General features: G+C 47.1%; 1 protein-coding gene across 2 annotated transcripts in view; it reads right to left on the reverse strand.

The window, feature by feature from the left end:
• Nucleotides 1–23,748, reverse strand: part of LOC115102087 (protein bicaudal D homolog 2-like) — an 89,572-nt gene extending 65,824 nt beyond the window's left edge. For both annotated transcript variants that reach the window (XM_029621654.2, XM_029621655.2), the window contains exon 1: nucleotides 23,178–23,748. In XM_029621654.2, coding sequence (XP_029477514.2) covers nucleotides 23,178–23,417 — 240 coding nt within the window. In that variant the 5' untranslated portion in view covers nucleotides 23,418–23,748. The remainder of the gene's footprint in view (nucleotides 1–23,177) is intronic.
• Between the last annotated feature and the right edge of the window lie 376 nt (nucleotides 23,749–24,124).

Below are 24,124 nucleotides of genomic sequence, written 5' to 3' on the forward strand. Positions count from 1 at the left end.
CCCATCCACCCCTCACCCTCTATTCCACACCTCACCCTCTATTCCACACTCATCCACCCCTCACCCTCCCTTCCACACCCATCCACCCCTCATCCTCTATTGCACACCTATCCACCCCTCATCCTCTATTCCACACCCATAAACCCCTCATCATCTATTCCACACCCATCCACCCCTCATCCTCTATTCCACACCCATAAACCCCTCATCATCTATTCCACACCCATCCACCCCTCATCCTCTATTCCACACCCATAAACCCCTCATCATCTATTTCACACCCATAAACCCCTCATCCTCTATTCCACACCCATCCACCCCTCATCCTCTATTCCACACCTATCCACCCCTCATCATCTATTCCACACCCATAAACCCCTCATCATCTATTCCACACCCATCCACCCCTCATCCTCTATTCCACACCCATAAACCCCTCATCATCTATTCCACACCCATCCACCCCTCATCCTCTATTCCACACCCATAAACCCCTCATCCTCTATTCCACACCCATAAACCCCTCATCATCTATTCCACACCCATCCACCCCTCATCCTCTATTCCACACCCATCAACCCCTCACCCTCTATTCCACACCCATCCACCCCTCATCCTCTATTCCACACCCATCAACCCCTCATCCTCTATTCCACACCCATCCACCCCTCATCCTCTATTCCACACCCATCAACCCCTCATCCTCTATTCCACACCCATCCACCCCTCATCCTCTATTCCACACCCATCAACCCCTCATCATCTATTCCACACCCATCCACCCCTCATCATCTATTCCACACCCATCAACCCCTCATCATCTATTCCACACCCATCAACCCCTCATCATCTATTCCACACCCATCCACCCCTCACCCTCCCTTCCACACCCATCCACCCCGCATCCTCTATTCCACACCCATAAACCCCTCATCCCCTATTCCACACCCATCCACCCCTCATCCTCGATTCCACACCCATCAACCCCTCACCCTCTATTCCACACCCATCCACCCCTCACCCTCGATTCCACACCCACCAACCCCTCACCCTCGATTCCACACCCATCAACCCCTCAACCTCTATTCCACACTGATCAACCCCAATTCCTATCTGCTAACCCACCCAACCAACCCAGTCTCTTGGCTAGCCCCCCCCAACACAGACAGAGAATAATGACCCCTTTCCTACTAGCAGTAATTGGTCTCTGGGCTAGTCACTCCTGCCCTCTCTCCCAGTGGGGTTAATTCTCAGGTCAGGAAGGTACAGCCCTGCCATATGAGACCCAATCAATCATACATACAGACACACAGACAGACACAATGTCACATGCATTAACCATTCTGCATTACAATGACAAATTGCTGGGTTTCATATGCACACTATCCTTTAAGTGAGAAATTAGTCCAAGCGAAATGCATGGATGTTCACTTCCAAGAACTGCATTGACTTTCTGTCAAATGATGGATATCTCATCATTAGTCTACCTTAATATATTTTAACTCTAACATACACAATGCAGTGAAATACTTGGGAGACTGTATTCAGTGCAAATGCAGGCCACATATTCCTCCTAACACAGCCGAACAATGGTTAAGCACTTCCCTTTTGAGTCGTGGCTCTTTAAACTCATTAGGAAGACTTCTGGTGTAACCGAGCAGGGTTTTGCTCTCCTCTATTCACACCTAAAAGAGAGCAGGCTGGTTCCCACAGGAAAGCCTGGCACTGGGCCTTGCCACCCCACCCCCTCTCCCACTCTCCATCTCTTAGTCCCAGTTCTCAAGGACCCCTGAGAGACTGGCACACATCCAATTACAATCTCCCCATACCTACCTTCCTTTCCAAAACACACACAATCCCCCTACCCCTTCCTAGGCCTACAAGTCCCTTGTGATCGGTCTTGATCCACCCCTCCTGCTTCACCCATTTTCTATCACCATCTCTCCCTGCCTCCCCTCCTACATGTCTGACATACAATAGCACATATAGCAGTGTTCCAGTTACGTTTCCCTGACTATGGTCCACTTTCCTCCACACCCACCCAGGCTCCACACCCACCCAGTCTCCACACCCACCCAGGCTCCACACCCACCCGGTCTCCACACCCACCCAGGCTCCACACCCACCCGGGCTCCACACCCACCCGGGCTCCACACCCACCCGGTCTCCACACCCACCCAGGCTCCACACCCACCCAGTCTCCACACCCACCCAGGCTCCACACCCACCCGGTCTCCACACCCACCCAGGCTCCACACCCACCCAGGCTCCACACCCACCCAGTCTCCACACCCACCCAGGCTCCACACCCACCCAGGCTCCACACCCACCCAGGCTCCACACCCACCCTAGGCGGAGAAAGGAGGATACTGGGGGAGAAATGAGGATACTGGGGGAGAAATGAGGATACTGGGGAGAAAGTCGAAGAAAAAGGAGGATGCGGGGGAGAAAGGGGAATACTGGGGGAGAAAGGGAAATATTGGGTGAGAAAAGAGGATACTGCGGGAGAAAGGAGGAATACTGGGGGAGAAAAGGGGATATTGGGGGATCAAGGGGGATACTTGGAGAGAAAGGTGGAGAGAAATGGGGATACCGGGGGAGAGAACTGGGGATACCGGGGGGGAGAAATGGGGATACTGGGGGAGATATTCGAGGAGTGAGAAGGGACCCAAATTGACTGGCCTACTTGCACTGAGGGCCTGGTGGAAGACAGGGGAGAGGGATGGGGGGGGGGTAACAGAAGGCCTGGGGCCATAGCCTGGAATGAGAGGGTGGCCCAGTGGAGCTGGGTCTGGTAGTGTGGTGGGACTCAGGAGGCAAACCATGGAACCACCCAGATACACTATACACACAGCGCCCCCAAGCTCTTCAACATGGTCATTCAAACAGTGAGCCGCAGACTGCAGTGTAAGATGGATGGATGCATAAATTAACGGAGGTATTTCATCACCGAGTCTGACACCTCATCCCAATATAAGCTCTACTTTCCATGCCTGAGTGTCACGCCTTGGTCTTAGTATTTTGTGTTTTCTTTAATTATTTGTTCAGGCCAGGGTGTGACATGGGTTTATTGTATTGTCGTATTGGGGTTTTTGTAGGCATTGGGATTGTGGTTGATTAGGGGTGTGTCTAGTAGAGGCTTGGCTGCCTGAGGCGGTTCTCAATCAGAGTCAGGTGATTCTTGTTTTCTCTGATGGGGAACCGTATTTAGGTAGCCTGGGTTTCACTGTGTATTTCGTGGGTGATTGTTCCTGTCTCTGTGTAGTTTTCACCAGATAGGCTGTAATTAGGTTTCACGTTCCGTTTGTTGTTTTGTATTTGTATAGTTATTTCATGTATCGCTTTTTTCATTAAAGTCATGAGTAACCACCACGCTGCATTTCGGTCCGACTCTCTTTCAACAAACGAAGAACGCCGTTACACTGAGCCCCTCGATTGAAGATAGGGGTGTGGCTGGTCACACCTGTGTGTGTGTGTGTGTGTGTGTCAACTAATGCCATAAACATCATTATTCCTGCACTCTGTATTATGCTAATAATACCCCCTCCCCTGCCCCTCTTTTGTTTTTGGGCATGCTCCCGTACCCCAAGGGGACCTCTTATACACCATCAGGGCCAATTCTCCCCCTATATGCCCTGAGGGTGTTCTCCTGTGGGAGAGGCTCAGGAGGGGAGGTGGATCCAATCTCCCATACAGCACTGAGCATGTGTGTAATGGCCAGGTCATTAGCACATTCACCCACATACTAGAGCGTGAGTACTGACGACTCATACAGTATTGAATTCCCCTGCTCTGTCTATCACAATACATTCATCTTGGGGATGAAACGTTTGCGGGTGTGGCGTTTGGACGGAGCAATGTGAATGGGTAGCCAGGCTACCATCTTCAGTATTCAAAACATAAAGGGGGGTGGACAGAGATTATAATGAACTCCATGCCTCTGCTCTGTACCTCCTATTCTCTCAAAGATGTCCGGTCTGGTCCATAGAGCCATATTTCATCTGCTTCCGTACTCCTATAATTAACCAGCTAGGGCTGTGTTGAGGTAAACAGGATGCATGGCTGGACTGTAATTCAATAGAGGGAAGGAGCTGTGAGGAGCAACAGGGAGGTAGCTGAGGGAGAGCGGACGGAGGGAGTCAAGACACCATGGGTTAGGAGTGAGGAGGCCAAGCAGGGTTGAGACTTGACGCCTCCAAAGATGCCCTTGGAGTATGGCCTTATCTCTCTTCTCTTAACCTCTGAGGAGGGCTGGGGGCAAGAAAGGTGTCTTGTTGTCGGGCTCTGAAGCAGAGACATGACATTTGTTCAAGACTTTTTCCACATTTTGTTACGTTACAGCCTTATTCTAAAATTGATTAAGTAGTTTTTTCCCTCATCAATCTACACACAATACCCCATAATGAGAAAGCTAAAATAGTTTTTTTTATAAATGTTTGCACATTTATTACATATGAAAAACAGAAAAATATCACATTTACATAAGTATTCAGTCCCTTTAATCAGCACTTTGTTGAAGCACCTTTGGCAGTGATTACAGCGTCAAGTCTTCTTGGGTATGATGCTACAAGCTTGGCAAACCTGTATTTGGGGAATTTCTTCCATTCTTCTCTGCAGATTCTCTGAAGCGCTGTCAGGTTGGATGGAGAGTGTCGCTGCACAGCTATTTCCAGGTCTCTCCAGAGGTGTTCGATCGGGTTCAAGTCTGGCTTCTGGCTGGGCCACTCAAGAACATTCAGAGACATGTCCTGAAGCCACTCCTGCATTATCTTGGCTGTGTGCTTAGGGTTGTTGTCCTGTTGGAAGGTGAACCTTCGCCCCAGTCTGAGGTCCTGAGTGCTCTGGAGCAGGTTTTCATCAAGGATCTCTCTGTACTTTTCTCCGTTCATCTTTCCCTCAATCCTGACTAGTCTCCCAGTCCCTGCCGCTGAAAAACATCCCCACAGCATGATGCTGCCACCACCATGCTTCACCGTAGGGATTGTGCCAGGTTTCCTCCAGACTTGACGCTTGACATTTAGGCCAACGAGTTCAATGTTTGGCCGAGCGGACAGCTCTAGGAAGGGTCTTGGTGGTTCCAAATTTCTTCCATTTAAGAATGATGGAGGCCACTGTGTTCTTGGGGACCTTCAATGCTGCAGAAATCTTTTGGTACCCTTCCCCAGATTTGTGCCTTGACGCAATCCTGTCTTGGAGCCCTACGGACAATTAATTCGACCTCGTGGCTCGTTTTTTGCTCTGACATGCACTGTCAACTGTGGGACCTTTTATAGACAGGTCTGGGCCTACCAAATCATGTCAAATCAATTGAATTTACCACAGGTGGACTCCAATCAAGTTGTAGTAACATATCAAGGATAATCAATGGAAACAGGATGCACCTGAGCTCAATTTCAAGTATCATAGCAAAGGGTCTAAATAAGGTATTTCTGTTTTTTGTTTTTTAATACATTTACAAACATTTCTAAAAACCTGTTTTCGCTTTGTCATTATGGGTTATTGTGTTTAGATTGATGAGGATTCTTTTGTATTTAATCCATTTTAGAATAAGGCTGTAACGTAACAGAATTTCGAAAAAGTCAAGGAGTCTGAATACTTTCTGAATGCACTGTAGGTCTTAAATCACAAAATGGGGAGAGGGAAGGTACAGTGTTGCTCACAACAAGCAGAGAGGAGCAGGGTAGGGTGGTAAGGCTATCTGTTTCCCTGGATCCTTTAGGGGTGTGTGGGTGTAAACTAAACTACTGTATCTCAGGTCGCCTGGAGCGCTTGGCAAGGCAGAGAGCATAAACAGGGTTTGATGGCGATCCGATAATAGAGTCCACACACTTTCATAAAAGGAACTATGCAGGCGGGAGTCAAGTAAACACACACACACACATCTGATCCATTTATATAACATACAGTATACTTGCAGAAACAGCATCACATAACCACCCTGACACGGACAGGCACTTACTCTTGACCAGGCAGAGAATAGAGAGCCTATCTCCAGAAACACTACATAACCAGGTGAGGGTCAGTGCAAGTACAAATAGTATGTATGGGTAAGTGAATCTAAGCCAAGTGGCTAGCTGAACACCAGTGACAGTACCCAGTGTCTAGCTGAACACCAGTGACAGTACCCAGTGTCTAGCTGAACACCAGTGACAGTACCCAGTGTCTAGCTGAACACCAGTGACAGTACCCAGTGTCTAGCTGAACACCAGTGACAGTACCCAGTGTCTAGCTGAACACCAGTGACAGTACCCAGTGTCTAGCCGAACACCAGTGACAGTACCCAGTGTCTAGCCGAACACCAGTGACAGTACCCAGTGTCTAGCTGAACACCAGTGACAGTACCCAGTGTCTAGCCGAACACCAGTGACAGTTCCCAGTGTCTAGCTGAATACCAGTGACAGTTCCCAGTGTCTAGCCAAACACCAGTGACAGTACCCAGTGTCTAGCCAAACACCAGTGACAGTACCCAGTGTCTAGCTGAACACCAGTGACATTACCCAGTGTGTAGCCGAACACCAGTGACAGTACCCAGTGTCTAGCCAAACACCAGTGACAGTACCCAGTGTCTAGCTGAACACCAGTGACAGTACCCAGTGTCTAGCTGAACACCAGTGACATTACCCAGTGTGTAGCCGAACACCAGTGACAGTACCCAGTGTCTAGCCAAACACCAGTGACAGTACCCAGTGTCTAGCTGAACACCAGTGACAGTACCCAGTGTCTAGCCGAACACCAGTGACAGTACCCAGTGTCTAGCTGAACACCAGTGACAGTACCCAGTGTCTAGCTGAACACCAGTGACAGTACCCAGTGTCTAGCCGAACACCAGTGACAGTACCCAGTGTCTAGCCGAACACCAGTGACAGTACCCAGTGTCTAGCCGAACACCAGTGACATTACCCAGTGTCTAGCTGAACACCAGTGACAGTACCCAGTGTCTAGCTGAACACCAGTGACAGTACCCAGTGTCTAGCTGAACACCAGTGACAGTACCCAGTGTCTAGCTGAACACCAGTGACAGTACCCAGTGTCTAGCTGAACACCAGTGACAGTACCCAGTGTCTAGCTGAACACCAGTGACAGTACCCAGTGTCTAGCTGAACACCAGTAACAGTACCCAGTGTCTAGCTGAACACCAGTGACATTACCCAGTGTCTAGCTGAACACCAGTGACAGTACCCAGTGTCTAGCTGAACACCAGTGACAGTACCCAGTGTCTAGCCAAACACCAGTGAAAATCATGGGACTAACAAGCCTTTCACTCTCGGAATATGTGTAATAATAATCATCAGCACAATCATTGATATAGGACATATTTGAGAGAGACAATTAAGAGACACAAGTTAGATAAAAAATGTGCTGAAGAGTACATTCTGTGGTGAAGACAAAACGTCTAGCCTAATCAGCTAGTTGAGGAACGGACAGAATGTGATGACGGAGAGATAAAAAACAACAGAAAGAGGAGGAGGACAGGAGAGGGGGGGAGAAGTGGGGAAGGAGAGGCTCCCCTCCGTCAGTTCACAGCACCAACTCTGTAACATACACGCACACAGGCATGCACACATGGTCTCAGATGGCCCATTCAAACACATTGGGTTCTTTGTGTTGAGGGATTTATGAAGGCGATGAGTGGAGGAGGCAGGAGAATGTCAGCCGTACACAGAGACCAGAGCTCTTCTGTTTAAACCCTAACATCGTGACAGAGGATCTCAGGCCCGCCATGATGACCTCACCCTCTACTTATAGCCTGATCTGGCCATAGTGCTCCACTAACAGGATTACACTAGTGGAAGAATGACCCTGCTGGGCCACTGTACTGCTACTCTCAATGCACTGTGACTGGATTAATTAATTCAGAGCTGCCTCGATCTAATGTCCAAAGAAACAATCACTATTCCACACACACACACACACACTTTGTCTCTTTATGCCCTCCTGAATTCCAGGGGTACTCCGGGTGGTTGAGGAAAACCCCAAATTGCCGTTATCCTCAGTCTAATACCCTCCGAAAGCTAAATACAGCTAATATGGCCCGGTGCTGTAATCTGGGGTCCATACTGCACTAGAGAGGGCAGATGGGGGTCTGGGATTTAACCCGCTCTAGGTTGGCATCCTGGGGGCGGGGGGCATGGCCCCACCACAACAGAGAGGTGGCGGACTCAACAGGGCATGTGTTTAGAAACGGTGTCTGAAGTGAGTCAAAATCCCCATGAACATGAACTTCTACCACACTAAGTCTGATAAGACTGAGAGACACGGTCAATGAGAGTTGGCCAGTGAGAGGGATTTTGACGAGACACAGGTAAGCTGCTTGATATCAGATCGTGGCGAGAGAGCTTCCACTGCAGTCAGTAATGACACCATCCTGCGTACTATATACTTAACTAGGCAAGGGGGCAGTCAGTAATGACACCATCCTGCGTACTATATACTTAACTAGGCAAGGGAGCAGTCAGTAATGATACCATCCTGCGTACTATATACTTAACTAGACAAGGGGGCAGTAAGTAATGACACCATCCTGCGTACTATATACTTAACTAGACAAGGGAGCAGTCAGTAATGACACCATCCTGCATACTATATACTTAACTAGACAAGGGAGCAGTCAGTAATGACACCATTCTGCGTACTATATACTTAACTAGACAAGGGGGCAGTCAGTAATGACACCATCCTGCGTACTATATACTTAACTAGACAAGGGAGCAGTCAGTAATGACACCATCCTGCGTACTATATACTTAACTAGGCAAGGGGGCAGTCAGTAATGACACCATCCTGCGTACTATATACTTAACTAGGCAAGGGAGCAATCAGTAATGATACCATCCTGCGTACTATATACTTAACTAGGCAAGGGGGCAGTCAGTAATGACACCATCCTGCATACTATATACTTAACTAGGCAAGGGAGCAGTCAGTAATGATACCATCCTGCGTACTATATACTTAACTAGACAAGGGGGCAGTCAGTAATGACACCATCCTGCATACTATATACTTAACTAGACAAGGGAGCAGTCAGTAATGACACCATCCTGCATACTATATACTTAACTAGGCAAGGGGGCAGTCAGTAATGACACCATCCTGCGTACTATATACTTAACTAGGCAAGGGGGCAGTCAGTAATGATACCATCCTGTGTACTATATACTTAACTAGGCAAGGGAGCAGTCAGTAATGATACCATCCTGCGTACTATATACTTAACTAGGCAAGGGAGCAGTCAGTAATGATACCATCCTGCGTACTATATACTTAACTAGGCAAGGGAGCAGTCAGTAATGATACCATCCTGCGTACTATATACTTAACTAGGCAAGGGAGCAGTCAGTAATGATACCATCCTGCGTACTATATACTTAACTAGGCAAGGGGGCAGTCAGTAATGTTACCATCCTGCGTACTATATACTTAACTAGGCAAGGGAGCAGTCAGTAATGACACCATCCTGCGTACTATATACTTAACTAGGCAAGGGAGCAGTCAGTAATGACACCATCCTGCGTACTATATACTTAACTAGGCAAGGGAGCAGTCAGTAATGTTACCATCCTGCGTACTATATACTTAACTAGGCAATGGGGCAGTCAGTAATGATACCATCCTGCGTACTATATACTTAACTAGGCAAGGGAGCAGTCAGTAATGATACCATCCTGCGTACTATATACTTAACTAGGCAAGGGAGCAGTCAGTAATGATACCATCCTGCGTACTATATACTTAACTAGACAAGGGAGCAGTCAGTAATGATACCATCCTGCGTACTATATACTTAACTAGACAAGGGAGCAGTCAGTAATGTTACCATCCTGCGTACTATATACTTAACTAGGCAATGGGGCAGTCAGTAATGATACCATCCTGCGTACTATATACTTAACTAGGCAAGGGAGCAGTCAGTAATGATACCATCCTGCGTACTATATACTTAACTAGGCAAGGGAGCAGTCAGTAATGATACCATCCTGCGTACTATATACTTAACTAGACAAGGGAGCAGTCAGTAATGATACCATCCTGCGTACTATATACTTAACTAGACAACGGAGCAGTCAGTAATGATACCATCCTGCGTACTATATACTTAACTAGACAAGGGGGCAGTCAGTCTCCACGTGCTGTCCATCATGTGTGTTGCACTACAGTAAAATCCAGAGAAGTTATATAACAGATACATGAACATGAACTTCTACCACACCAAGTCTGATAAGACTGAGAGACACGGTCAATGAGAGTTGGCCAGTGAGAGGGATTTTGACGAGACACAGGTAAGCTGCTTGATATCAGATCGTGGCGAGAGAGCTTCGACTGCAGTCAGTAATGACACCATCCTGCGTACTATATACTTAACTAGGCAAGGGGGCAGTCAGTAATGTTACCATCCTGCGTACTATATACTTAACTAGGCAAGGGAGCAGTCAGTAATGACACCATCCTGCGTACTATATACTTAACTAGGCAATGGAGCAGTCAGTAATGACACCATCCTGCGTACTATATACTTAACTAGGCAAGGGAGCAGTCAGTAATGATACCATCCTGCGTACTATATACTTAACTAGACAAGGGAGCAGTCAGTAATGATACCATCCTGCGTACTATATACTTAACTAGGCAAGGGAGCAGTCAGTAATGATACCATCCTGCGTACTATATACTTAACTAGGCAAGGGAGCAGTCAGTAATGACACCATCCTGCGTACTATATACTTAACTAGGCAAGGGGGCAGTCAGTCTCCACGTGCTGTCCATCATGTGTGTTGCACTACAGTAAAACCCAGAGAAGTTATATAACAGATACCCTGGAAATACCAGGCACCTGAAACATAATAGCAGGCACCTGAAATTCTAAACCTTTACTCTTGCTGATGTCATGGCTGCTGTCTCCCAAAGCAAACAGCAACAGTTCACCTGACTAACCCTCCCACCAGAGACGCACCTTCACCAAACCTCATAACTGAACACAGCTCCTCCCCCTGCCACACCACCCAGCCACTACCCTGCTTCACAAACACTCAGCTCCTGGCCTTAATCTGGCCTTAATGGCCATGTCTTCTCATAATCTCCACCCGGCACAGCCTGAAGAGGACTGGCCACCCCTCAGAGCCTGGTTCCTCTCTAGGTTTCTTCTTAAATTCCTGTCTCTCTAAGGAGTTTTTCCTAGCCACCGTGCTTCTACATCTGTATTGCTTGCTGTTTGGGATTTTAGGCTGGGTTTCTGTATAGCACTTGGTGACAACTGTTGATGTAAAAAAAGGGCTTTCTGAATACATTTGATTGATTGACTGTTTCAATACAGCCACCCTGGCCCTGTGCTCTGCTTCACTCAGCTCCTGTTTCAATACAGCCACCCTGGCCCTGTGCTCTGCTTCACTCAGCTCCTGTTTCAATACAGCCACCCTGGCCCTGTGCTCTGCTTCACTCAGCTCCTGTTTCAATACAGCCACCCTGGCCCTGTGCTCTGCTTCACTCAGCTCCTGTTTCAATACAGCCACCCTGGCCCTGTGCTCTGCTTCACTCAGCTCCTGTTTCAATACAGCCACCCTGGCCCTGTGCTCTGCTTCACTCAGCTCCTGTTTCAATACAGCCACCCTGGCCCTGTGCTCTGCTTCACTCAGCTCCTGTTTCAATACAGCCACCCTGGCCCTGTGCTCTGCTTCACTCCGCTCCTGTTTCAATACAGCCACCCTGGCCCTGTGCTCTGCTTCACTCAGCTCCTGTTTCAATACAGCCACCCTGGCCCTGTGCTCTGCTTCACTCAGCTCCTGTTTCAATACAGCCACCCTGGCCCTGTGCTCTGCTTCACTCAGCTCCTGTTTCAATACAGCCACCCTGGCCCTGTGCTCTGCTTCACTCAGCTCCTGTTTCAATACAGCCACCCTGGCCCTCTGCTCTGCTTCACTCCGCTCCTGTTTCAATACAGCCACCCTGGCCCTGTGCTCTGCTTCACTCAGCTCCTGTTTCAATACAGCCACCCTGGCCCTGTGCTCTGCTTCACTCAGCTCCTGTTTCAATACAGCCACCCTGGCCCTGTGATCTGCTTCACTCAGCTCCTGTTTCAATACAGCCACCCTGGCCCTGTGATCTGCTTCACTCAGCTCCTGTTTCAATACAGCCACCCTGGCCCTGTGCTCTGCTTCACTCAGCTCCTGTTTCAATACAGCCACCCTGGCCCTGTGCTCTGCTTCACTCAGCTCCTGCTTCAATACAGCCACCCTGGCCCTGTGCTCTGCTTCACTCAGCTCCTGTTTCAATATAGCCACCCTGGCCCTGTGCTCTGCTTCACTCAGCTCCTGTTTCAATATAGCCACCCTGGCCCTGTGCTCTGCTTCACTCAGCTCCTGTTTCAGTAGAACCACCCTGGCCCTGTGCTCTGCTTCACTCAGCTCCTGTTTCAATACAGCAACCCTGGCCCTGTGCTCTGCTTCACTCAGCTCCTGTTTCAGTAGAACCACCCTGGCCCTGTGCTCTGCTTCACTCAGCTCCTGTTTCAGTAGAACCACCCTGGCCCTGTGCTCTGCTTCACTCAGCTCCTGTTTCAGTAGAACCACCCTGGCCCTGTGCTCTGCTTCACTTACCCTCAGCTCCCGTTTCAGTAGAGCCACCCTGGCCCTGTGCTCTGCTTCACTTAAACTCAGCTCCCGTTTCAGTAGAACTACCCTGGCCCTGTGCTCTGCTTCACTTACACTCAGCTCCTGTTTCAGTAGAGCCACCCTGGCCCTGTGCTCTGCTTCACTTACACTCAGCTCCCATTTCAGTAGAACCACCCTGGCCCTGTGCTCTGCTTCACTCAGCTCCTGTTTCAGTAGAACCACCCTGGCCCTGTGCTCTGCTTCACTTACACTCAGCTCCCGTTTCAGTAGAGCCACCCTGGCCCTGTGCTCTGCTTCACTTACACTCAGCTCCCGTTTCAGTAGAGCCACCCTGGCCCTGTGCTCTGCTTCACTTACACTCAGCTCCCGTTTCAGTAGAACCACCCTGGCCCTGTGCTCTGCTTCACTTACACTCAGCTCCCGTTTCAGTAGAACCACCCTGGCCCTGTGCTCTGCTTCACTTACACTCAGCTCCCGTTTCAGTAGAGCCACCCTGGCCCTGTGCTCTGCTTCACTTACACTCAGCTCCTGTTTCAGTAGAGCCACCCTGGCCCTGTGCTCTGCTTCACTCAGCTCCCGTTTCAGTAGAACCACCCTGGCCCTGTGCTCTGCTTCACTTACACTCAGCTCCTGTTTCAGTAGAGCCACCCTGGCCCTGTGCTCTGCTTCACTTACACTCAGCTCCCATTTCAGTAGAACCACCCTGGCCCTGTGCTCTGCTTCACTCAGCTCCTGTTTCAGTAGAACCACCCTGGCCCTGTGCTCTGCTTCACTCAGCTCCTGTTTCAGTAGAACCACCCTGGCCCTGTGCTCTGCTTCACTTACACTCAGCTCCCGTTTCAGTAGAACCACCCTGGCCCTGTGCTCTGCTTCACTTACACTCAGCTCCCGTTTCAGTAGAACCACCCTGGCCCTGTGCTCTGCTTCACTTACACTCAGCTCCCGTTTCAGTAGAGCCACCCTGGCCCTGTGCTCTGCTTCACTTACACTCAGCTCCTGTTTCAGTAGAGCCACCCTGGCCCTGTGCTCTGCTTCACTCAGCTCCCGTTTCAGTAGAACCACCCTGGCCCTGTGCTCTGCTTCACTTACACTCAGCTCCTGTTTCAGTAGAACCACCCTGGCCCTGTGCTCTGCTTCACTCAGCTCCTGTTTCAGTAGAACCACCCTGGCCCTGTGCTCTGCTTCACTCAGCTCCTGTTTCAGTACAGCCACCCTGGCCCTGTGCTCTGCTTCACTCAGCTCCTGTTTCAGTAGAGCCACCCTGGCCCTGTGCACTGCTTCACTCAGCTCCCGTTTCAGTAGAACCACCCTGGCCCTGTGCTCTGCTTCACTCAGCTCCTGTTTCAGTACAGCCACCCTGGCCCTGTGCTCTGCTTCACTCAGCTCCCGTTTCAGTAGAACCACCCTGGCCCTGTGCTCTGCTTCACTCAGCTCCTGTTTCAGTAGAACCACCCTGGCCCTGTGCTCTGCTTCACTCAGCTCCTGTTTCAGTACAGCCACCCTGGCCCTGTGCTCTGCTTCACTCAGCTCCTGTTTCAGTAGAACCACCCTGGCCCTGTGCTCTGCTTCACTTACACTCAGCTCCTGTTTCAGTAGAGTCACCCTGGCCCTGTGCTCTGCTTCACTCAGCTCCTGTTTCAGTAGAACCACCCTGGCCCTGTGCTCTGCTTCACTTACACTCAGCTCCTGTTTCAGTAGAGCCACCAAACAACTCAGTGCTTCACTGTACAGTACCTCAGACTTAAACACCCAGCAACCAACATACACTTGATCTGTGATTAATACAGCCTGCTGGTCCTTTATCCATCACTGATGGTAGAAACAAAAGCCCTTTATTCATCCAGGCTAACAGCAGTCGGGTACAGTCCAAGGCACCATATACGATAGCTCGGTCCAAGTGATTGTAGTTACACCAGATACAGAATGTTGGCTTCACTTGACAAATCTAGAGTGGAACTCTTTTCTGAAGGTCGTGTTTTTGAGTCATTGCTGACATTGCTTTCTGCTCTACTGCCCACTGGACCCGCACATCCTCTATCTCTCTATCTGACCAGAGAAGCACGACAGAGCACCAGGAAGGGGAGGGTCAGGCAGCAGCACCCAGACAGGCACTCCCTTCCCTGGGCTGAGCGTGGAGTGTTACTGGGCTCTGGCCTGGCTCCCAGACCTCCGTAAGCCCTGAGCACAGTGGCTGGGATTCATCCTCTTAGGCCCAGAAGGGAGGGGATTTGGGACTTTATTTAGTGCCATTTAGAAAAGATTACCCCTTAATTGCGGAGTGGATGTCCGGCGCAGGGCCGCCACAGATGAAAGGGCTTGTTAAAATACCCTCTACAATACGGGGAGAGGGCAGGAGGAGGGACATAGTTTAGAGAAGAAGCCCCATCAAACACACACGGTTTGATGGCTCCAGGGAGGGAGGCCCTGTCCATCTCTGACCAACCCCACCATCAGGGCTCCATACTGGGGCAAACTCACCAGACAAAAACTACCTACTACCAGAGTCCAATCCAACTGTTGGACTACAATCAAACTTTCCGACATTTCTTCCCTTATAAGGCAGCAGATGGGACTGTGTTATCCTCCTCCTATTTTTAAAATGGATCCAATGGGGATCCTAGGTCAAACACAGTGGAAGAGATTAAAGTCACACCAAACATATTTGTTGAAGGACATATGTACGTTAGTAAATTTGCATTTAAAAGTGAGCTGTCGTTTCAAATATGTCCACAATGGGACGCCTCTCTCAATCTGTCTTTTGTTCTCCTCTGTGAGCGTTTAACTCTCCCTTCGTCTGTGACACCCAAGACCTGTTAACCCCATCGGGCTCAGGCACACAAAGACCAGCGAGTCAAGGACAGAGCTGGCAGTTTTTATTCAACTTAACAGTGTCTTGGACTCCCACAGCTGTGAGTGTGAGTGAGTGAGTGAGTGAGTGAGTGAGTGAGTGAGTGAGTGAGTGAGTGAGTGAGTGAGTGAGTGAGTGAGTGAGTGAGTGAGAAAATGGCTGAATGACACCCCCCATAATGCCACAAGAACCCAGAGAACACTGGCCTTTGTTATGACAACTGTGTGTTGACTTACAGAGAGGTCTGGCATTGTTGAGAAACAGCCAGAAAGAGAAGGAAAAAGATGGAAAGAGAAGGAAAAAGATGGAAAGAGAAGGGAAAAGATGGAAAGAGAAGGAAAAAGATGGAAAGAGAAGGAAAAATATGGAAAGAGATGGAAAGAGAAGGAAAAAGATGGAAAGAGAAGGAAAAAGATGGAAAGAGATGGAAAGAGAGGGAAAAAGATGGAAAGAGAAGGAAAAAGATGGAAAGAGAAGGAAAAAGATGGAAAGAGAAGGAAAAAGATGGAAAGAGAAGGAAAAAGATGGAAAGAGAAGGAAGAAGATGGAAAGAGAAGGAAAAAGATGGAAAGAGAAGGAAAAAGATGGAAAGAGATGGAAAGAGAAGGAAAAATATGGAAAGAGAAGGAAAAAGATGGAAAGAGATGGAAAGAGAAGGAAAAAGATGGAAAAAGATTGATAGAGAAGGAAAAAGATGGAAAGAGAAGGAAAAAGATGGAAAGAGAAGGCTATGGGCCATCTGGCTATATGTTCTATGGGTCTGCTGTCTGGTCCCCTAATAATTGGAGAAAGCTGACATCTTTATGGCCACTTGTTCAACCTTGTAGCATCTCTAAAGCACCCAGAATGTCACATGTAACAGCAACAGTTGCTTGAGATAATGTCACATCATGCCTCAACTTCACCACAAGACAAATATGCCACAATCAGTGAAGTTTCCCCTGACCACTCATCCCTATAAGAGTCATGATTAAGATTGGGGTTGAGGAAATCTCCATTTCAGTTTTGGGCTAATTGGGTAACATTTGCAAATTGTTTGTTGTCTGAGAGGGATATGCTGTAAATTAAGATGACTTGATGTATTTTGAAAGTAAGACATTGAAGATTATATTAAATAGTGCTTTGACGTCATACAACCAAGTCAAACACCTGCGAGTCCAAATGTGTACCATACAATTTCAAACCATAAAACTCATGTCATATCCAATGTCAACGCTTATGATCACTATGTTTGATGTACAACTACAAAATGCCATGGCATCATACCCTGGATTGGTCTGAACAGAATGAGCCTGTTTGTTCATTGTGCAGAAAATTTGCCGGGGCACACGCACCTGAATGCACTCATGACTATTTTCTATGTGCACCAAAATGACGATCTGTTTCTCTGAATTGCCTTGTGAAAGTCTTACACTGTAAGATCGTATTTTATAACTTAGCTAATCATGTTGGCAACAGAAGAAGCTTTTAAATCTTTCCCACCTGACCCAGATTGCGATTTCTAATGGACCGTTCTTGGATTCCATAAACAACAACAGTAATTGTGTGATGGCGGGGATGCAGGGTTGTGTTCCAAATTAAACAACTACAAGTGTGCTTGCTCTAGTTCCTCAACGGCACAGCTAGGAGCTCAAGTACCTTATAGTCGACTCTTCTTTACGTCATAAAAGTGAATTGAAATTGCTTAGGAGTTGTGCACACTTTGGAGGTTTGTGTCCACTTGGAGACACCAGCTAGTCCTCTCACTCAAAGCCTTGTAGTGTTTTTGTCCTGTTGCACCTACCCCGCAGAATAGTCTTATCATGTTACTGAATTATCTCCAGAGTATTTTCAGATTTCGATATCAAAAAATGAAATGTACAATGCACATAAAATCAATAGTGTAATGTGTGGATTCAGTCTTGATTCAGTCTTGTGTCCAGTGAACTGTTGTTTCTAATAAATTTTCCCATAATATCTAAAATGTTCCCTTTCAATGGCTACCATTGTTGTGCATATGCTTTTCATATTTCTTAGAAACATTTCTATCCATATAGGCCAATTCCCACGAGCGTAAATGGTTAATGTAAGAGGTGAAAGTCCACAGTCTTCACATCTCAGGGTGGTGAGTACCTTTATTACTTTATAGAACTAAAGGATGTACTAAACCTCCTCTTATAAACCTACACTATGAAGAAAAAAAAGAATGTATGTTGTGTTTTGATACGATCTGATCATTGAAGATGAAGGAGATGACGGAAAGGAGACGAGGAGAGGAAACCACTTTAAACTATTGAGAAACACCCCAAAACACCTCACAGGGGCTGGGAGCCAAGTGACCCAAGATGTAGGTCTCACTGGACAACAGATGGACACTAATCCAGCGTAGCCGTTGCAGCTAGCTCAGACCGCCACCCACTTCCCCTCGCTATGGGCTATCAATGGGTAGCTAGCAACAGTCACCAAGCAGTAAGCACCCTCTACCCCTGTGAGGTGGGTGTAAGATTAGGGAGGGAACGTTAGCTTGCCACCAGTCCACTCACTCACAAACATTGACAAGAGATCGCAACCTTACGTTATAGCTATGAGTCCTATGGAATATAAAGAGATTGAATGATAATATACCAGTAGTATGAATCTAAAGCCTGAGCAGTATGGGAGCAGTAATTCAAGGCGACTAGCAATTAGGAGGGCAGTAGGATTCCTTGAACACTTTCTACTAGAAAACGTGAAAACAACATGTGGGGGAAATCATGTAAGTATTCAGTGGATGGACCTATAGAAAAACAGAAAATATCCTCAACATATACTATATCAAATCCATCCATAGTTATAGCCTCATGGATGGTCTCTCATGTTCCATTATATGCCATTCTGCAGCAGCAGGTAGCTGCTGTAAAGCCATAGTCTGCAGAACAGCAGACTCAGTCACACTTATTCACAGGCACACTGCCTCCCAAGTGGTGTGGACTAGTGTGTGTGTCCTCTTCTTCAGGTCTGTCGTTGACTGCCCCCGGGGTTAGACCTACTGTATACCATTGCAGCTGGACTTTGCTCACTGCCAAAGAGGACTTCTGACCTGCTTGTTCCACCCAGATTGGAACAAAAGAGTAAAAAAAAAAGTCATTTTAAACACGCAACAAATATTACTTACATACACACAGGCTGAGTGTGTGTATCTGGACAGGGTTCAGTGTTGGACAGACAGTACGGTGTAAATCTTCCAGGTCTTTTATTCCGACCTGTCTAAGTCCTCAGAGAGGACCGGCAAAGAGAAAGGAAAACCAAACATGGTATTCAGCAGGGTAAATAGTAACCAGGTACAACCATCTGCAGAGACAATGGTCATTCAACATGACATTTACCTGACTAGACAGTAGTCCAACAGTCTTAAATACCCCTAGAGACAAAGGACAGCCAACATTCTGTTTGTAGAGGTCAGCTAGACCGTTTGCAGTTGCTAAAGAAAACTAATAGCAGTAAACCAGAATTGCTCCTAATAGCACTGCCCTAACTCAACACACAGTGACAGACAAAATGAAATGAGCTATTTGAATTCAGACAACCCATTGTGACTGAAGACCTATAATGCCATGAGTGCACTGTACTTCAAGAGGCCATCTAAGCTAAGAGTTTGTTTCAACAGAACAACTCGTCTCTTCTGTAACAGATAACTATATTCAGGCATCCTGTATAATATGAAATATGAAGACATTTTGAATGATTATTATATTTCCCACAGATATAGATAAGGTGTATTTTTAGACAGGCCTCTTTTGTCTCTGACCATGTTAACCAGGTACCCAGCTGCTATCCCACAGTGAACTAGAGGAAGTCAGAGTTGAAAGGGATCTGTTTTTCCCCCGTCCTCTTTCCTGATAACAGAGCTTCCTGCCTCCACACACCACCACAGAGGGAGAGGAGGGCTGGGAGAGAAAGCTTAGGGCCGACGGGGGAGGGGGAAGATGGAAGAGGGGGAGGGGAAATGTTTTTCCTTTTAGAGTCACCTTTTACAATGAACCTTGACCAATGACCTACGGCCAACGTTTAACTCTAAAGGCACAGTACCAGACAACACAACAATCCCCGGATATCACTGCCCTCTGGTTATTATTGTGGTTAATGGCTACACAGATGGGATATTTCTTACATTAAACATTTTCACACTTATCCAGTGACTTACAATTAATGGATTTATCTTCAGATAGCTAGGTGAGACAACAACAAATTGCAATCGTATCATGTACATTTTCCCTCAGCAAAGTATTTATCAGCAAAGTCAGTGCTAGTGGAAAAATAAAAGTAAGGAAGGGGGCGTCGAGCTGGGCTCTTCAAAGAGGTAGGGTTTCAGACGTTTTCCAAAGATGGTAGAGACTGCTGTCTGCTGTCCTGACTTTAGGGGGAAGCTTGTTCCATCAGGACTGAGAGGAGCTTTGACTGGGCTGAGTGGGAGCTGACCTCTCGTATGGGTGGGAGGGCCAAGAGACCAGAGGTGGTGGAACAGAGTGCTCGGATTGGGATGTAGGGTTTGAGTACAGCCTGAATGTAAGGAGGTGCAGTTCCTCTTGCTGCTCCGTAGGTAAGCACCATGGTCTGGAAGATGATGCGAGCTTCGACTGGAAGACAGTGGAGTGTGCAGAGGAGCAGGGTGACATGGGAGAATTTAGGAAGGTTGAACATCCGGTGGGCTGCGGCTTTCTAGATAAGGTGCAGGGGTTTGATGGCACAAGCGGGGAGCCCAGCCAACAGAGAGTTGCGGTAGTCTAGACGGGAGATGACAAGTGCCTGGATTAGGATCTGCGCTGCTTCCTGTGTGAGGAAAGGTCGTAATCTACAGACGTTGTAGAGCATGAACCTGCAGGAGCGAGTCACTGCTTTGATGTTCGCATAGATTGACAGGGTGTTGTCCAAGGTCACACCAAGGTTCTTTGCACTCTGGGATTTCTAATACTAAAAAGTAGTGTTGGACAGAAGGCTAGTATCAGCCAGGACTTGACCATACATCTAACACTGGCAGTAATGAAACCATTGTTTCATCTACCAAGCGGAGAGGAAGAAACACATTTATCATGGCAATGATGTCATCTCCTCAGCTAGGCTATGAGGGTAGCCACTAAAATGGCAAAATATAAATTCGATTTCGACACCATTCGGATCCAGGCATGACTCAATGCAAATGGCCGGCAGGTAGCCTAGTGGTTAGAGCGTTGGGCCAGTAACCGAAAGGTTGGTAGATCAAATCCCCGAAGTGACTAGGTAAAAATATGTTGTTCTGCCCCTGAACAAGGCAGTTAACCCACTTTTCCTAGGAGGTCATTGTAAATAAGAATTTGTTCTTAACTGACACTTGAATACTTAAATAAAAGGTTAAAAAATATAGCAATATCTACAATAGGCCCACAAATGGCAGCCAGACAAACAATGAACTGATTTCCAAATAGACAACGTTTGACTGATCATCAAACCAGAATCAATCAAACAAACATTGGACATTTGTTCATTACACCATTGTCAATGGGTCACTAACTTCATAAGTCAGACAAAAATGCAATGCTTTTTGAAACAATTGTTGGCTTGGAAAATAATCAAAAAAGCAGAAGAAAAACAAAAGCACTCCATCTGTATCTAGGAGCAACCAGTTTATCCTATTCTCTGTCTTTTACTGCCATGGTTACCATTCTTGCTTGCTTCCAGTCTGTTTCCTCTATTCAGAGGTTTCATGTTGTTATTCTGAGATTCTGGCCAGGGGAATGCATGGGAACGCAGAAGAGAGGCTGCTGAGACAGCCCCAAGAAAACCTCTCTGAAACCCAGCCACGATGCACAGAGGAAGAAGGGGAGAGGAGGGATAGAAAGCCAGACATGCAATAGGGAAGGAAAGAAAAAGGGAGAGAAGACTGAGTAGAGGGGGAATCGAGAGAAACAATGAGCTAATTTCCTTCAGATTTTACTGCGTCATATCTGTTCGGCCAAGGGTACCTCTCTCCCTCTGCCTCCCTCCTCCATCGCTCTTTCCGTCTCATTCCTCAACCCACTCACATATTCACACACCCAAGGGAGCTGTGCACATGTTAAGCGAGACAAGGAGGAGTGAAGCATCATGGGGTACCCGGCCCACTGTGCACTAATGATTGGTCTATTCTAGTCATGTGGGAAGAAAGAGGGATGTAAAGATCTCAGAGTCGTCACTAGCTTCTATACCCACAAAGTCATAAACCCCAACCATTTGTAAGTCACTCTGGATAAGAGCGTCTGCTAAATGACTTAAATGTAAATGTAAATTTCCAGAATTTATCTTCTTACAACTGTATTTCTAAACCTTAAAATAAGTATCAAAATGTATGTAATCATTACTGTAAGTCGTGATAAATTACTAAAATGTAAATGTCAAATGTAACCCTAACCTTAAACCAAAAAGATCATGTTTGTAGCCAATTTTGACTTTGTGGCTGTGGAATCGGACTTTGTGGCTGTGCTAACTAGTGGAACCCCTCAGAAATGGGTTCCACATAGCAGGAAGCAACTCATCCAGGCCATGAAGTGACGCTCTGGGCAGAAATCTCCTCACTGCTGAAGAGGGCATCCCCTTTTTCTACCAAACTGCCCTGGGACACGTGAGCTGTTCAGCTGCTGCAGCGGTTCACTCTGACTCGCTTACTCCCTAACCCAGTTCTTACCCTGCTCTCTCTCTCTCCTAATCAAAATCACAAGGCTGCTGAAACCTCTGCCAGGAAAGGGAAGAGAGATCTAGGACTGGCATGTGAAATTTAAGTGGGAAAGAGGTTTTCCCAGTTTGGAAACACAGGACAGTCCTTTATCCTGTCTCCCTGCCCTGACTAACAGTCAGCATTCCTCCCATTCCTGAATGGTCAGAACTCCTTCAGTTCCCTCCATTAATAAGTTACTCATCCTTCCTCTTTTTCAGGCGGGAACTTTCAAAATTCAAAAACCACATGCCCGCCTCTTTCAAACCGTACTGGAAATACCAGATCATTCAGGTCCTCTGGTTTGGGAGACTGCTTTAGTAAGAGTACTGTCTTAATGAGCATTTGAAAGCTTTCATGTGTGTGTGTAAATTAGAAATGAAACCATATCAACCAAAAGCAATGGAGTGAATGTCCACTTTTTAATTAGTTACACATGAATAATAATAATTTATTACATTTCTACAGCGCTTTTCATAAACGATCAAAACGCTTTAATAAGCAGGGTGTCAGTGGATAACTATTACTCAAATACATTTGTGATGATAGAACTTTCAGCACTGGTCAGATAAATCATCTTCACCTTCATCTTCATCAGAGTACTATTTCAGTGGTGCAATGTATTAGAGTTCACATTTCAAATCCCACAGAAAATGACTATACACAGCAAACACTGTATGGGCATGCAAATATTACTAAGCATGGAGCTAGAGAGAAGAGGCAGTACGGAAAGAATATCAATGCACCCACAGACGCCAGGGGAATCACTGATAGAGCATGAGGCAAGGTTACAAATACATGATCATCTCCTCACCCCCCCTTACAGTTGACCTTGTGGGGTGGGGAGCACTTGTCAGAATAGAATGTAAAAAACAATAATGGCATTTCAGGACATATCATAGGCTAGGCCTACAGCTGCCAAGAATAAATAAGCACAGGGCCTATATCATTCATGCAAACATAAAATCTATGGTATTTTATAGCACTGTACATTTAATGCAGTGAATAGACACCAGTAGAAGACTACTAGGTATATGCCTACCTCTTTGAGCATGTCCAGTTCCTGGCGCACGGTCTCGTATTCGATCTCCAGGTCGTCATACTGCTGTTTCAGCTGCTGCTTCTCCTCCAGCACCGCCAGCCCGTACTCTGCCGCCTGGATCTTCTCATGGGTAGTCTCACTCAGCTCCCGGGAAAGGCGCTCGATCTCGGCTCGTAGCCACTCCGGTCCGGCCTCTAGCACCCGCATCGCGTCGGAATAGTGCTGGTCCTCCACGGACATACTATGGACGATGGTGATCGATCAACCGCGGCCGATGCGCCAGCGACGTACAATGTGGGGACGGGACGGCTTGAAGCGGTTCCAACCTTGAAGGATCACAGAGAACCCTTTCGTTGGAATAGATTATTCGATTATTCTGTATTTGAACTGCATGATTGATACTCTTGTGTTTCTCGTTGACGCTTTGGGAATTACGTTTTCGGTCGAGTAGCTTTAGTTTCTTTGCTTTCTTCCGGAAGGAGAGGCTTGTCCATTATCCCCTACAACTGCTCCATGATTGCTGTTCCTTTGCCCTTCGCCTCTCCCCGGCTGCTGAGCGATTGGGGAAGAAGCGGTCGGTCGCTGTCAGATCACTCAGCTGAGAGTACAAGATAAGAATGGTGGTTGATGGGAAATGTAGTACCACAGACAAATCACTCACGAGGGTAAACTTCCTGTGAAATTGGTGGCTTTTCACAAACAGGCTATAATGTGCTGGCCTTTGCTGTATAAACAGAACTTTTCACCTCATAAATGTTTTATATGGAATAATGGGTAGATATTACATAGAAACAAGATGTTATTTTACCGTAATTGGTTCTCGAAAAACATTGTCCTTGTCAGCCAATTAGTTAGTAGTCGTGGGAATCTATTTAAGCAGAGATTTATGGAATATGGAATATGGAATATGACACTTATAAAAGCTATACCTAGTGGGATAAAATCTT

This window comes from Oncorhynchus nerka, linkage group LG20 (genome assembly GCF_034236695.1).
Source record: "Oncorhynchus nerka isolate Pitt River linkage group LG20, Oner_Uvic_2.0, whole genome shotgun sequence".
Lineage (NCBI taxonomy): Eukaryota > Metazoa > Chordata > Actinopteri > Salmoniformes > Salmonidae > Oncorhynchus > Oncorhynchus nerka.